The 13,000-nt window shown below is 40.3% G+C and overlaps 3 protein-coding genes across 7 annotated transcripts in view; 1 reads left to right on the top strand and 2 right to left on the bottom strand.

The window, feature by feature from the left end:
- Window positions 1-11,991, bottom strand: part of ccdc88c (coiled-coil domain containing 88C) — a 49,365-nt gene extending 37,374 nt beyond the window's left edge. For all 4 annotated transcript variants that reach the window (XR_004697629.2, XR_004697628.2, XM_035167290.2 and 1 more), the window contains exons 1-3: window positions 11,367-11,991; window positions 9,048-9,160; window positions 6,195-6,303 (exon numbers count right to left, since the gene is read on the bottom strand). Coding sequence is in view for 2 of the 4 variants with exons in the window: in XM_035167290.2 (XP_035023181.2) it covers window positions 6,195-6,303; window positions 9,048-9,160; window positions 11,367-11,426 (282 nt within the window). In the remaining 2 variants the exon portion in view is untranslated. The remainder of the gene's footprint in view (window positions 1-6,194; window positions 6,304-9,047; window positions 9,161-11,366) is intronic.
- Window positions 1-13,000, bottom strand: part of LOC118116015 (histone H1) — a 311,666-nt gene that overhangs the window by 227,485 nt on the left and 71,181 nt on the right. The gene's annotated exons all lie outside the window — the stretch shown is intronic.
- Window positions 1-13,000, top strand: part of LOC118116027 (histone H1-like) — a 444,527-nt gene that overhangs the window by 378,190 nt on the left and 53,337 nt on the right. The window lies entirely within an intron of this gene.

Raw genomic sequence — 13,000 nt, 5'->3', positions numbered from 1 at the left:
CCAGAGTAAGCAAACACACATTCACACAGTATATTACAGTGTGTGTGTGTATGAAGAAGGCCAGAGGATATGGAGTTCAAAACATCCCATGTAGGCTCAGGGCTTTGTTCTCCAGTTTCCATGGTTACCAAGGCGTGGTAAAGTGAGAGGGGAAAGGGGGTGACAGACAGAGAGTGCACATTCAAATCACTTCCACAGGAGCCACAGGATATTGTATGTTAAGTATAGACACTGTGGAAACGTACTAAGACAAAACAGACAGCAGTCATTTAAATGTTGAAGGAGACCAGGATACTTCAATGATTCAGTTTAGAAAGTAAAACCTGTGTAATGTCCCTCCAGACATTTCATGTCACTAAGTAAGTGATGTCTGCCCTGAGTTCTTTTCACCAACACTAGATCTACTTGTGAGGTAGTCAGAGTGCACTCTCAAAAGTTCCTCTTTGGGGTGCATATGTTCATAATTAAATGTTTCACTGATATATAATCAGCCGTGCTTCTTGTGGCTGGTCTCTCTAGTGAGGCACTATCCGGGGACACTGATGCGATCTGAGCTGTTTTCTTCTCCGCAGGCCTCAAAGGTAACAAACTGCACATAAGACTAACCCAGCAGCATGTCAACATGTTGACATTTCTGATTGTTTTCCCTCACTTGACTGATTAGTGGAATAGGGTTTATTATCGTGATTGCCCACTGAATATGCAAGCATTACACTCTCATGCACACAGGAGAGGCAGGAGAGAGAGCCAGTGTTAAGCCAAACATGGTAAAGCCTTTATGAATAGTTTGAAGGGCCAATGATGCAGTGGGATTTCTCCCGGTGACACTGATGGACAGTCCCACTGTAACAGATGGGGTCAATGTGTGCTCTAGTGTGAGCTACTAGTGCGCTAGTCAGGGGTATATTCCCTTGCATCAGAGCAAGAGCAGAGCTGCTAGCCTCCACACCACTGTCACTAGATTGGTAAACATTTTAGAGTTCATAAAATGCTGAAATTTTGGCCTGACTTTCAGAAATCGTGGGTCGACATCTCTCCATATTTGGTTTTAGAGGGATTTATGACACTTATTGGAAAGATTTAACTTTACTTAACATGAGGACTTGTCAACCTGTCTCTCCTCTATGCTTTACTGCCCATGGCTTAAACAAAGACAGTGAAACAGGGAGCAGAGGAGAGAAATGCAGGAGACTCACACTGAGCGTAAATGAAACCTGTACACATAAATCTTCCTACTTATTCCACAAACATCTGTCAGTCTTTTTGTTTATCTGTATGTGGAACACATATATTACAAAACAATCGTATTGGCTTTACTCATGCCATGTGTATTGTTAATTGCTCAGGACACGTGATAGGTTCAATATTAACAAAAATGGAATAGATAAGTGAACACTGCTCTGTAGCAGTCGTGGGGGCTGGGCAGTGTGCCTTCAGTCTGTGGACCAACTTGAACATGTCTTCTTTGCCTCGGATAAACTAAAGCAGTGTTTCTTGCTTAATACACCTCTGAAATTTCCAACAGACAATGTATGAAAAATAACAGCAGTTTAGTAAATCATTCAAATATAAACCACTACCATGAACAGTAATTTAGCAAATTTATTTTTGTTTTATAAAAAAAAATTACTATAAAATCTTCATTGCAAATAAGCCTGGTAGGATTAGGTTTCTAACTTCACTCTTAATGACAGATAGTATATACAAAGCGCTGTATACAATGTTCAGCACACAAGAAATTAAAATGTGACATTAAATTGTAGAACAGTTTGAGGAGGACTAATGATGAATTCATTATTTCATTCTTCCAGTAGGCTACTTCATTGAAGTAGTTGGATGGAAACCTAAGAAGGGGTGGGAAAACTGTTTCACTTTGTATTCAAACCTTGTGATATCAGGTTACTGTCCGTTGTACAACAGGGACCAAACAGAAGGGGGATGACAGACTCTCTCTCTCTCTCTCTCTCTCTCTCTCTCTCTCTCTCTCTCTCTCTCTTCTCTCTCTCTCTCTCTCTCTCTCTCTCTCTCTCTCTCTCTCTCTCTCTCTCTCTCTCTCTCTCTCTCTCTCTCTCTCTCTCTCTCTCTCTCTCTCTCTCTCTCTCTAACACACACACAACAAATTATTGCTTCATCGCTGGGGAGACTGAGAGGATTCACTGGACCAGCCAGTGTCTGCTGGGACATCATCTAATTAGAAGAAAGCCAACGCCTAGCCCCAGCTGAATGTATATGTGCTCGTCTGTGTGTGTGTTTCATTTTTTACACACTGTATTATGTTGTAGATTTAATTGAACTCAATAACCCACAGATGTTCTTTGAGGTTTAAGCTTTTGGCTTTAGCTTGGCTCAGTCACTCAAGAACAGTCAGAGACTTGTTGTTTGCTTCAGGTAATTTTTGTGCTGAAAGGTGAAATGTCATCCCAGTCCCAGGTTTGGTTCAGCCTGGGGCAGGTTTTCTTCAAGGATCTCTCTGTCTTTGGCTATATTCATCCTTCCATCTACTCTGACCAGATTCCCAGGCCTTCCCAGTCTGAGAATCTCCCCTATAATATGATGCTCCCCCCTCCATGCTTCACTGTAGGGGTGGTGTTATCCAGTTGATGGTGAAAGGTCTGTATTTACAGTATATAGCGCTTTTCTAGTCTTGATGACCACTCAAAGCACATTGCAGTACAGTTTTGCCATTCACCCATTCATGTACACATTCATATAGTGCATCTACAAAACAGCACTTTCTCCATTACTAATCACCAATACACTGACAACACTTGGCAAGGGGCAGTTTGGGGTTCAGTATCTTGCAAAAGGACACTTCAGCATGTGGAAAGGGGGAGACTGGGGTCTGACCTTCAAACCGCAGACTTAGTGGACTCTACATCCATTGAACAATGTGAAGCTGAAGTCTAAAGGGAGGAAGTCAAGCCAAAGGAAATTCTTCTCCACTACAGCACAGATGCCATGGTCATTAGCCCATAAGATATGAAAAGCATCGGGGGGGTGATGCATACCCTATGTAAAATGTGTATATATATATATATATATATATATATATATAAAAATGGTAAATGGTCTGTATTTACATTGTGCTTTTCTAGCCTTGATGACTACGGAAAGATCTTTACAGTACAGTTCTTTGCCATTAACCCACTTATATGGTGCGTCTATGGTCGGCACTTTTTCTATGAGAACGGCACAGCAGTCAGGGGCGATTTGAGGTTCAATATCTTGAACGGGTGAAAATGCACCCCCTAATCCATGACCATCCTGTTAACTGAAACTAAGCAACAAGTCAAACATCCCAGATGAGCAGTATTTCTCCATGCTGTCAAAATGCTCCCATCCAGTTGTCACCAAGCCATGCACCAGTGCTTGCTGACCTCAGCCTGCAGGCCAAAGTAGCACACATATTGGATAACAAGGTCTCAACCAGAGAGAAAACTACATGCCCTTTCACCTTCATCAGCCTGCTCTTCTGTCAACCCTAATATACAGGGATTAGATTGTGAGGTATGTGAGTGCGAAGGGGGCTGTCGTTTCCCAGTGCCACTATTCTGGACATACTGTTTGAAACAACAGCATGTTTTTTGGATCACAACTCATTCACTTGAGGTTTCATTATGAGGCGTATGCATGCACGTGTGTGGCTGAGTGTGTCTGAAGGCCAGGGTATTTGACTGTGGTTAGAGATTAACTGGACAGATTAACCCCATACTGCCCAGAATGACCCACTTCAGACGCAGGCACAGGCACACACACACAAACACGAAAAGTAAAAAATGTGTATACAGCATTTACTGTGCTATTGTGCACTGGCCACATTTTTAAAGAATGTAATACATCTTCAGGGATATCAGTTTTTCCAAGCATCACGGAAAAAAAAATCAACACATCTAAACTACAATAACTAGTTTATTACTCCTAAATTAACCACATTGTGCTACTCACTGTGTACATCTTTATCTGCCAAACTATTTGGATTTAAGAAACCTGCAACTACATGTAAGCAACACACTGTCATCGCTGTGTGAGGTTAGAGCTTAGAGTAAGCATGACATGACTGCAGCTCAGCCAAATCAACTGCATCTGATCTCCTTATCTCTGATTTATACAAAAAACACACTGTGGACAAGCACACACATGAACGTATTATTTATGCCTCTTAGCATCCGCTCAAAGCTAATCATATTACATCACTAAATTTGGGATCAGGCTTGAGACAGTTTTTGCTATTTCTGTGTGTAATGTAATACTACAACATAAGCATGTTTTTTATAATTGTTTTTTTTTCATAGACGTTTGGATCGGTTTTTTTAACAGTAATTTACTGCTCCTATCTGTGTCTTTGTCATTTGTGCTGCGCAGTGCCTACCGAATCGAGCACGCTCCGTCATCTCCTCCGGATAAATTCTGTTGTTTTTACCCAGTCTGAGTTTACACGTGTCCGATGACACTGTTTATGTGTGTGAGTGCATGTGTCAGAGTGTGTGTGTATCAGCACGAGAGAAAGAGAGCGAGCAGAGCCAGGACGAGCTGAATAATGAATGAACGCACCCAGCTATGAAGAATGATTTTACTAATTTAAGAAAAGTATTGATCATGATGTGGTGATCCGTGTTGATATTGTGGCAACATTTTTTAAAAGACGTTTTAACTGTAGCAGGTCAGAGACGTCAGCTGAGTTAATGTGTGTCAGAGAGAGAGAGAGAGAGAGAGAGAGAGAGAGAGAGAGAGAGAGAGAGAATACCATATGATATCACCCTTATCTTAAAAACTGCCGTTACCTTCCCCTCAAGTCCTGGGACTATCACACAGAGCTAGGTTAGTCCGTTATTGTAATCAACCGCTCAGTGATTTATTTGGCCTGCGCAAACGTGATCACTGAGCACAGTTTCCATTTTATTACAAAAACTGTAATATGTTAATAATTTAGTCTGTTATGTTTTAATGAATACAAAGTGAAGTAACTGTACTACTTTGTAAAATAAAATAAAATAATTGGGATAATAGGTCTCGCTATTTCATCAACCCCCACCCCCGGGCCAGCAGGGGCGGCTCAGTACCACCCCCGCCTAATTTTCAGCCCGCAAAACCCCTGATGAGGACATAAAGAGCAGCTGGTAAGTCTTATTGCAAACTAACATGATGTATAAAATGAAATAAGAAATGTGTTTCCCTTTCTGGCGATGAAAGTCTTCCTCTAATACGGCAAATGGCCATAGATTCAAATTTATTTCCCTCAAATTTTCTATAGCCTCCAAAATGGAAACTCTTTCTGGATTGTATAAAGTTTTGCTTGGGGTCCATGACCCACTTTCACATTTTAATATCAATCAAATGTATCGTTTTTACCTCTACCAAGGAGGTTGTTTTCACTATTGTACGTTTGTTTGTTAGCAAGATTACACAAAAACTAGAAGGCTTACCAAAACTTGGTGGAAGGATGCTGTATAGTTCAGGGAAGAACAACTTAAATTTTGTAGCAGATCCAGATCAGGGGGTGGATGCAGGATTTACAGCATTTTTCTAAATATTTACTGTTTTTTAATAGGTTATAAAAAAGGCATGTTTAGGGGACTGATATTTATGAGTGTTTGCAATTTGCTAAATGAAAATCCAGAGGTAATGAACTTTAATGTCATTAGGAGACTGTTGGAACTTGGCAGAGGTACGAATTCTACTGAATGATATTCTAGTTAAGTAATCAATTTATTACTAAGAGTAAGGGAGAATGGTTGGTGAGACAAATGGTTTCTGGAAACATTTCAGAGATATATATTTATACTCATTACATGTCATTTAGCTGACGCTTTTATCCAAAGCGACCTCAATGAGTGAAGGTCGCTTGACATTTGCATGGGATTTGTTTTCGATGATCCATCCATACTGTTATTTCCTGCCTCTATTGATCACTGCAGATTATTGGTCATTATGCAAGTACACTAAAAATGACTGGCCAGCAAGTTCAAGGTTGATCTGATCCATGCCATTCATCAATACAGACATGACAGACATACATGCTAATGGGGTTTAGTAATGTACACCCTTACTGAAAACTGAAGAAAACCGTGAATAAATAAAGAAAATAGTGTTTTAGACTTTTGCATCTGTATATAATCAAAAAAAAGACTGAACCATAGATGTGGCCATAGTTAGTGAGCTCACTGTTGGCAAAGTGTGTGTGTGTGTGTGTTTACCTGGTAGAAAGTCCTGATGTGCCTGGTGAGAACAGTCAGGTTGTGAAGGCGAAGCGACACGTCATTGTTCACATTCTTGTTCAATCTCTGATTACTGGGGCTAGGGTCACTATGGAGACACACGTGCACCACAGGAGCACGAAGATTGATGTTATTAGAGGCTATTTAAGACCATCTCACACACACACACACACACACACACACACACACACACACACACACACACACACACACACACACACACACACACACACACACACACACACACACACACACACACACACACACACACACACACACACACACACACACACACACACACACACACACGTCCAGGGTAGCTATTGTGCTGGAGAAGGATTTATGCTCACATCAACATCAATGAGCAATGAGCTTGTGCCAGACTGATATGCATATGAACAGGAGGAGTGTAAACTAGTCTGGCTGACCTACAATGACTGTCACGACATAAGTTTCACATTGGAGCCCAATTCACCTCTGTTAGAAACCTTCTAAATATAAAGAGGCCAGAAAACAGACTGATTATACTGGAGTTGCATTACTATGGGTCTTAACGTCCTAAGCTCCACGTGCCTGACAATGGTTGTGGATCACAGTTCAACCTTTCTTTACAACTAACTAACTTCACTAGACTTTGTTCTATGGCAACATTTATTGCATTATTTAATTCCTTTCATTTATTTTACACACTGATTTAAGCCAAGAAGACTTGAAGCCAACAAACCATTAAAGATTCACACATGAATTAAGTATATATGGTTTTAAAGGTTGCAGACAATTGCTTTAATCTGATGATAATGATACTTCAACTGACATTTTTATGTCTCGGTTTTTACCTTTGAATACAAAAATGCCTGCAGCTCATCTACCATCCAGACTTCATACTTCTCATATTTGATTTGATCCAGCTGCCTCTAGAACTTAGTTCTGACATCATTAACTCAGTACTTTTGAAGTGGCACCAATTTCTTTTCACTTAAACTGACACATCAAACTCAATTTATCGTTTACTTTTCCACAATTTAAATTCTTTCATCACTGTCACTTTAACTCAGTCTTCACTTAGATGTCATGTAAGATTCTTTCAGTACTTCCAATTTAAATGGTGGTCCAGCCTCTTTCAGTAATTGTTTCTGACTGTATTTTTGAGACAACTTTAACCTTGTTCAGTGTTAGACCTATTTAGACCAAATGTTTCAACTACAGCAAATGTTTCAACTACCGCAAACATGCCAAATTATGTTTAAGCTTTTTAAAATTGTATTCCCAGTCCACAAGTGAATCTCAGTCAACTGATGGTGCCCAGATTAAATATTATTATTGCAGAAGCCGTCCCAGTTCAAACATAATTTTCAATAAAGGTCAGGAAGAATAATAGGTTAACAGCCTGACTGATTTAACAGCTGACTGGTTCTCTGACTGACTGATTTACCAACTGTCTTTGAGTGGCTTTACTCTAATAGTCCTCATCCTGACCTCCTCCTCTGTAACCCACTTTCCCATAAACCCCTATAAAATCCTGGTAACCCCCACCCCAGTCAGCCCAGCCTACATTCAGTGTGTGGACAACAATAGCCTGATTATCATTGTTTCTGAAAACAATAACTAAAATATGAACATGTGGTCTGATGGTGGATGTTGGGCTGTCTGGATGGGAGAGAGATTCCACACAAGCAGATATGTGTGATATACAGTATATGATATTAATGTGGACAGTACTCATGCTTTTCTGAGAAGCTTTTCTACTCCAGAAGATATAAAATGATAAGTATGATGATTGCACTGGTGGACATGTTCAATCATTACTATCAACAAACAAATCCCTCATCCCGCTGCCAGAAATAGTCACTAGGACCAATTGTGTCCTCCTGTTCAAGTAACAACTGGTCAACTGTTTAGGAAATTGACAAACCCTCTTAAAATGTTGAATAATATACCAAACATTTCCTAAGCATCCAATCGAATTGAAAAAATATTTTACAACTCAGGCTATCAAACTATTAAATTCTAATGATGACCTAGTTGATTAGAAATGTCCTATTCTGTTTTTAGGTAATAATGTTTTTCTTTCTTGTGGGTTTCTTTTTTTTTTTCTTTTTCTGGCAGCAATACAAATTTCCCCTCTGGGACTTTAAAGTTGAATCGCTGATACATTGTCAGATGGCTATGGGTGGATGAGAAAATTCAAGTTCAAATCAATTCAATACAATTCTTGTTTTACCAATCTTATTTTGTGAGGTGCACAATGTCGTTTCTATGGAAAATGTAATAGGATTATTCCAGGATGGTGCAGTCACTTCATCAGTAAGCATATTGTTTTGCTTTTCCTTTCAGTAATGTCTGAGTTGACTATGAAAAACAACCTGTGTTGTTTTGAGAAATATTAGTCCAAAACAATGCTTCTCCCCACAAAGCCGGCACAGTACTTAAGCCCTGGGGAAAGCCAAGGAAAACCCTGTATTTGGCCAGATATTGAGAGATTAATTAAAACATTGTTGCTTTTGTTGTTTTTGTGAAAATTCAGATTAGCTCTAAAAGAACTACAAATAATAAAACTCATAAACTCTCTTAAACACCATCTCTTGTTGCAACCGTTGAGCAGCACATCTGGCTGTGACGTTTACAACCTGATACCAGCAAGTCAGGATGTGGTCACACACACACACACACACACACACACACACATTTACACAGACACACACAGGAAACACTACATTACCTCGCTCATTGCTCATGTACTCAACCAGACACACAAAAGTAGACACTAAAGAACCATTCTTAATAACTCATGAACATTTTAAACAAACTCGCACTCTATATGGTGCTACCTACATGTGTGTCATGATCTTGTGCAGGAAAACCCCGTCCACCAGCTCCATGAACATGCTGACTCGCTCCTCTGAGCCCACATCTTCACATGAACCCAGCGGCCCCAACAACCGCACCTAGAAACAGACAGGTTACAAAGAAAAGAGACACCGTTCTAAATATACAGTTATCTAGATTTATGCTTTCAATTGAATATGTTGGACAAGTTATTTTTTATGATAACTTTCTGAATGATTTTTCTAGTACTCACTTCTAGTAGTCACTTGCCTACTTTTGTGTAAGATGTGGCAGCTTAGAGATGCTAAATGTGTGCAACAGTTTTTTTTTATAAAAACAAACATATTACCAGTAAAATACATTTACTTGTATTAACCTAAATGAACTGTGAGTAAGACAGGGGATCGGGTGGGATCTTGGCTGCCAGCAACTGGTGATACTAAATGCTGTGACCTGTTAGCAGCTGGTATAGCTACAAAGCTTAGTGTTCAACCAATACATATTTCCAACAGTGCTACTATAGTATCAGAATGGTATCTAAAGAGAAATAAAGTCAGGTCAGTCCCTCCCTGCTATACACATTTCATTCTATCAGACATTGAAACAAATATTTCTCTGAGGAACAAGGTGAGACATATTCAATTACAGTTGCAGGTTCATCAGCCTCTTTAAATGTGCATTCAATTAGATTGAACTTTGACTCTCATGATTACAGGCCCTTGTGTTCTGTTTCCGGACCTCCATAACAAATGTGGCGAGAGTAAGAATAATAGAGGTTAGTGACAAGAAATGTTTGATAAGAAATAGGGTGGGTTTACAACTTGATAAATATTAACATTAGCCTACTAGCCATGCCAGCCAATGCAATGCCAAACCTTACCATTGCAATTTCCGGTTTCAATTGTGATTTTGTCAAACCTTGGTTCAGGCAGTACAACAACATTACAGAAATGTACTGGCTTTAATATGTTACATAGAGTACATTTAAACGTTCACTACTTTATTTATTTTCAAGAGGGGGGGATTGCTGAGAGTAATGGCCTCTTTCTGAGAAAAGACCAGTTCAAAGAACAACTTGTGCCCAACACAACCACAGTCTGATCTGTTAGCCACTGGACCAGTTGGGAATCAAGGGCCTTATAGTCACTTCTCTTTACTTTTCCCCTTCCAGATATATCCTCAACGCTATACCAGGGCTATAATCTGCTCCGCGGATTGTACCAATGTTTTCGTCACAAATATACATTTCTTTAACCCTTAGATTTGCATACAGAGAACAACTGACAATGAGAAAAAACAGAGAAAGTTGCCAGGTGAAGGTAGCCCTGAATCTCTTTCTACTGTGTGTACATTGTAATTGTGTTGGTCTGACAAAGGTGGGAAAAATTGTTGGTTCACCATGCAGGTCAACGGGATGTGAGAAAGGGGGGAAACAGGAAGTAGCACAGGGTAAATGACCTGTTCACTGCTCTGCAGGTTGTTTAAGTCTGGGCTGGAAGCGACTGTGTTACTTAATGCATTCACACCATGGACATGAGCAAGACAGATGAAATCAACTGAACTATGAGAAGACTTCAGATACCTTGCGTACAAAGAAACGGCAGTAACACAAGAAGTGAGATACACCAGCTGTGAGCAGTGAAGCACGGGAGAAGTGTCTGAAGGAGAAGTATCGCAGGCCGTTCCTTCCTGCAGCAGTAAGACTATACAACCAGCTCTGCTCCCAGTAAAACTACATGCACCACCATTATGGACTGCACTTTAACCCTTCTCAACTGTGCAATATATTCACTGTGCCATATTCATCTGTCTGTGCAATATATCTCTCACATACTATATTTATTTACACAGTATATATTAGATTATTTCATTCATATTTTTACTTATTACTGCTGAAGTCTTGTTGCTGCTGTAATATTGCAAATTTCCCCATTGCAGGACCAATAGAGGATTTCTTATTCTTCTGCTTGACAAGTTTAGAAAGTCCCAGAGACACCTTCCCGATTCTCTCAAGAATCCACTTAATCTGAGGCTTTTACTCTGAAAAGCCTTCCCCCTGTCACTGAAGTCCGTCTGAAGAGTATTAGTGAAAACACTCACTAAAACTGCACTTCTGTAGTAAGACTAGTACTTTTACTTCCCAGTTATCCCAGTTTTACTGGGATATATATATACACACATATACACACACTTGTAAATTCTGTAACAGACGTATCTGCTGTGAGAGAGAGAGAGACAGAGAAGAGAAAGTAAACCAGAAGCAGAGGTCTGCAGCTCGTGTGCATCATCATCACAACTGTGTGTGCGCGTGCTGCTGCCACTCACCCACACCACCAGCGGTGACTCCATGAAAGTGGCCAGTAACTCGGACAGAGTCACGTCCATGGTTGTTCCCACGGCTTCCGACTCCACTTTGTAATCACCAACTAATCATTAAATCCACCGCTCGGTCGGTCGATATCCGCCACCTCTCTACCCGGGGCAGAACAAAGCCCCCGCGAGGCACCGACTCCCCCTACCCTCCTCTTCCCGTGCACGAGCTCCCTCTCTCCCTCACCACTATTGTCTCGCGCTGTCCCGTTTCCCTAAACAAAAGTTTCGAATTAAAAGCAAGTTAAATGTGAACGGGGGCAGTTTGGAGAAGTCCCACACACGGTAGCATGCCCCCAGAGTAAGTTCCGTTGGGTTAGCGGCTTAATATCCAGTCTGTTTTCCGTCTGAGGTAAAAAAACACTTGATCCGAACTTCGCAGGACAGTTGGTCGCGTTGCCAGGGATACAGGACTCGGACCGTAAAGCGACGAAACCACCGTGGAAAAAAGAAAACTCCACAAAGTAGAAAAAAGTTTTAAAAAACCCCACGACGTGAGGTGGACATGAAGCGTTAGAGCTGTCGTGTCCGTTGTTCCTACATGTCCACCGCGTCCCTGTCGCTTTCTCCTCTCCTTCGCTCAATCAAGCGGACTCTGAGACCACAGACAGGGGAGGGTTGATTGACAGCAAGGCAAACCAATCCGCTCACGCAGGTGACGCGGTTCCCGCCCTTCAAGACGAATCAGCCAATAACAGTGTCGCCATTTGTTAGACTTTTCTTTTTAAAAAATGACGTCACATTAATATTGACTCAAACCAGCCAAAGGCTTTCAACAGTGCAAGATAGTGAGCGTCCTTCCCCACGCTTCCTAAACTAGTTTTTCTCAGTTCGGTAATGCAGTGAGGGATATATATATATATAAACATTATAATAAATGCTTCTACTTATTGCTTTGAGCTTCTTATAGTATATTTAAGATAACCATACCAAACCATGGTGGTACTATGAAAGTTATTACCATCATATTTGATGAGAATGAGCATAATATTAATACACTGAAAAGGCCATAATAGCCACTTAAAAAGCTGCTCCATCTCATGTTATACTGGGCATATGCCCATGTCAATTAAATAGATAAACCAGATAGTTATTTTATTTTGTAAAGCAGTTTTAAATTTTTACACCAGTTACCGACTTTAACTCTAACTCTAACCCTTGTGGCTGATTGGTAGACAGTCGGAATGTTTTTTTTTAACTAGTCAGTATAAAGTTGTCAGATGTTTGGGGCAAAGTGGTCTGTGAGCTTACATACTGGGAAATTGACTTAAATTTCCGTTTGTACAATTGAGAATTTTGAGTTATTGTTATGATCATCCTCTTGAAATGATTGTTGTTTTAACATCTGGTTGTGTTATAGACACCTAGGGTGTGTGCACACACTATATCACCCAAATTAGATATACGTTTCACGTTAAATTATTTAATGCTCATTAACCATGGTAACTTATACTTCAGAGCTAACCTGCTCCGTACCAGGATAACTGTCTGGCTATTCATTTACCCAGCTCAAAAGTGAATAGAACAGCAGAAGAACTTGGCAAAGTTTAGGCAGAGTAGTCACTGTATTGCACAACACTACCACCCCA

The sequence above is a fragment of the Hippoglossus stenolepis genome, chromosome 10 (assembly GCF_022539355.2).
Source record: "Hippoglossus stenolepis isolate QCI-W04-F060 chromosome 10, HSTE1.2, whole genome shotgun sequence".
NCBI classification, from domain to species: domain Eukaryota; kingdom Metazoa; phylum Chordata; class Actinopteri; order Pleuronectiformes; family Pleuronectidae; genus Hippoglossus; species Hippoglossus stenolepis.
The sequence above is the reverse complement of the archived record's forward strand: the minus strand, read 5'-3'. Positions and strand labels throughout refer to the sequence as shown.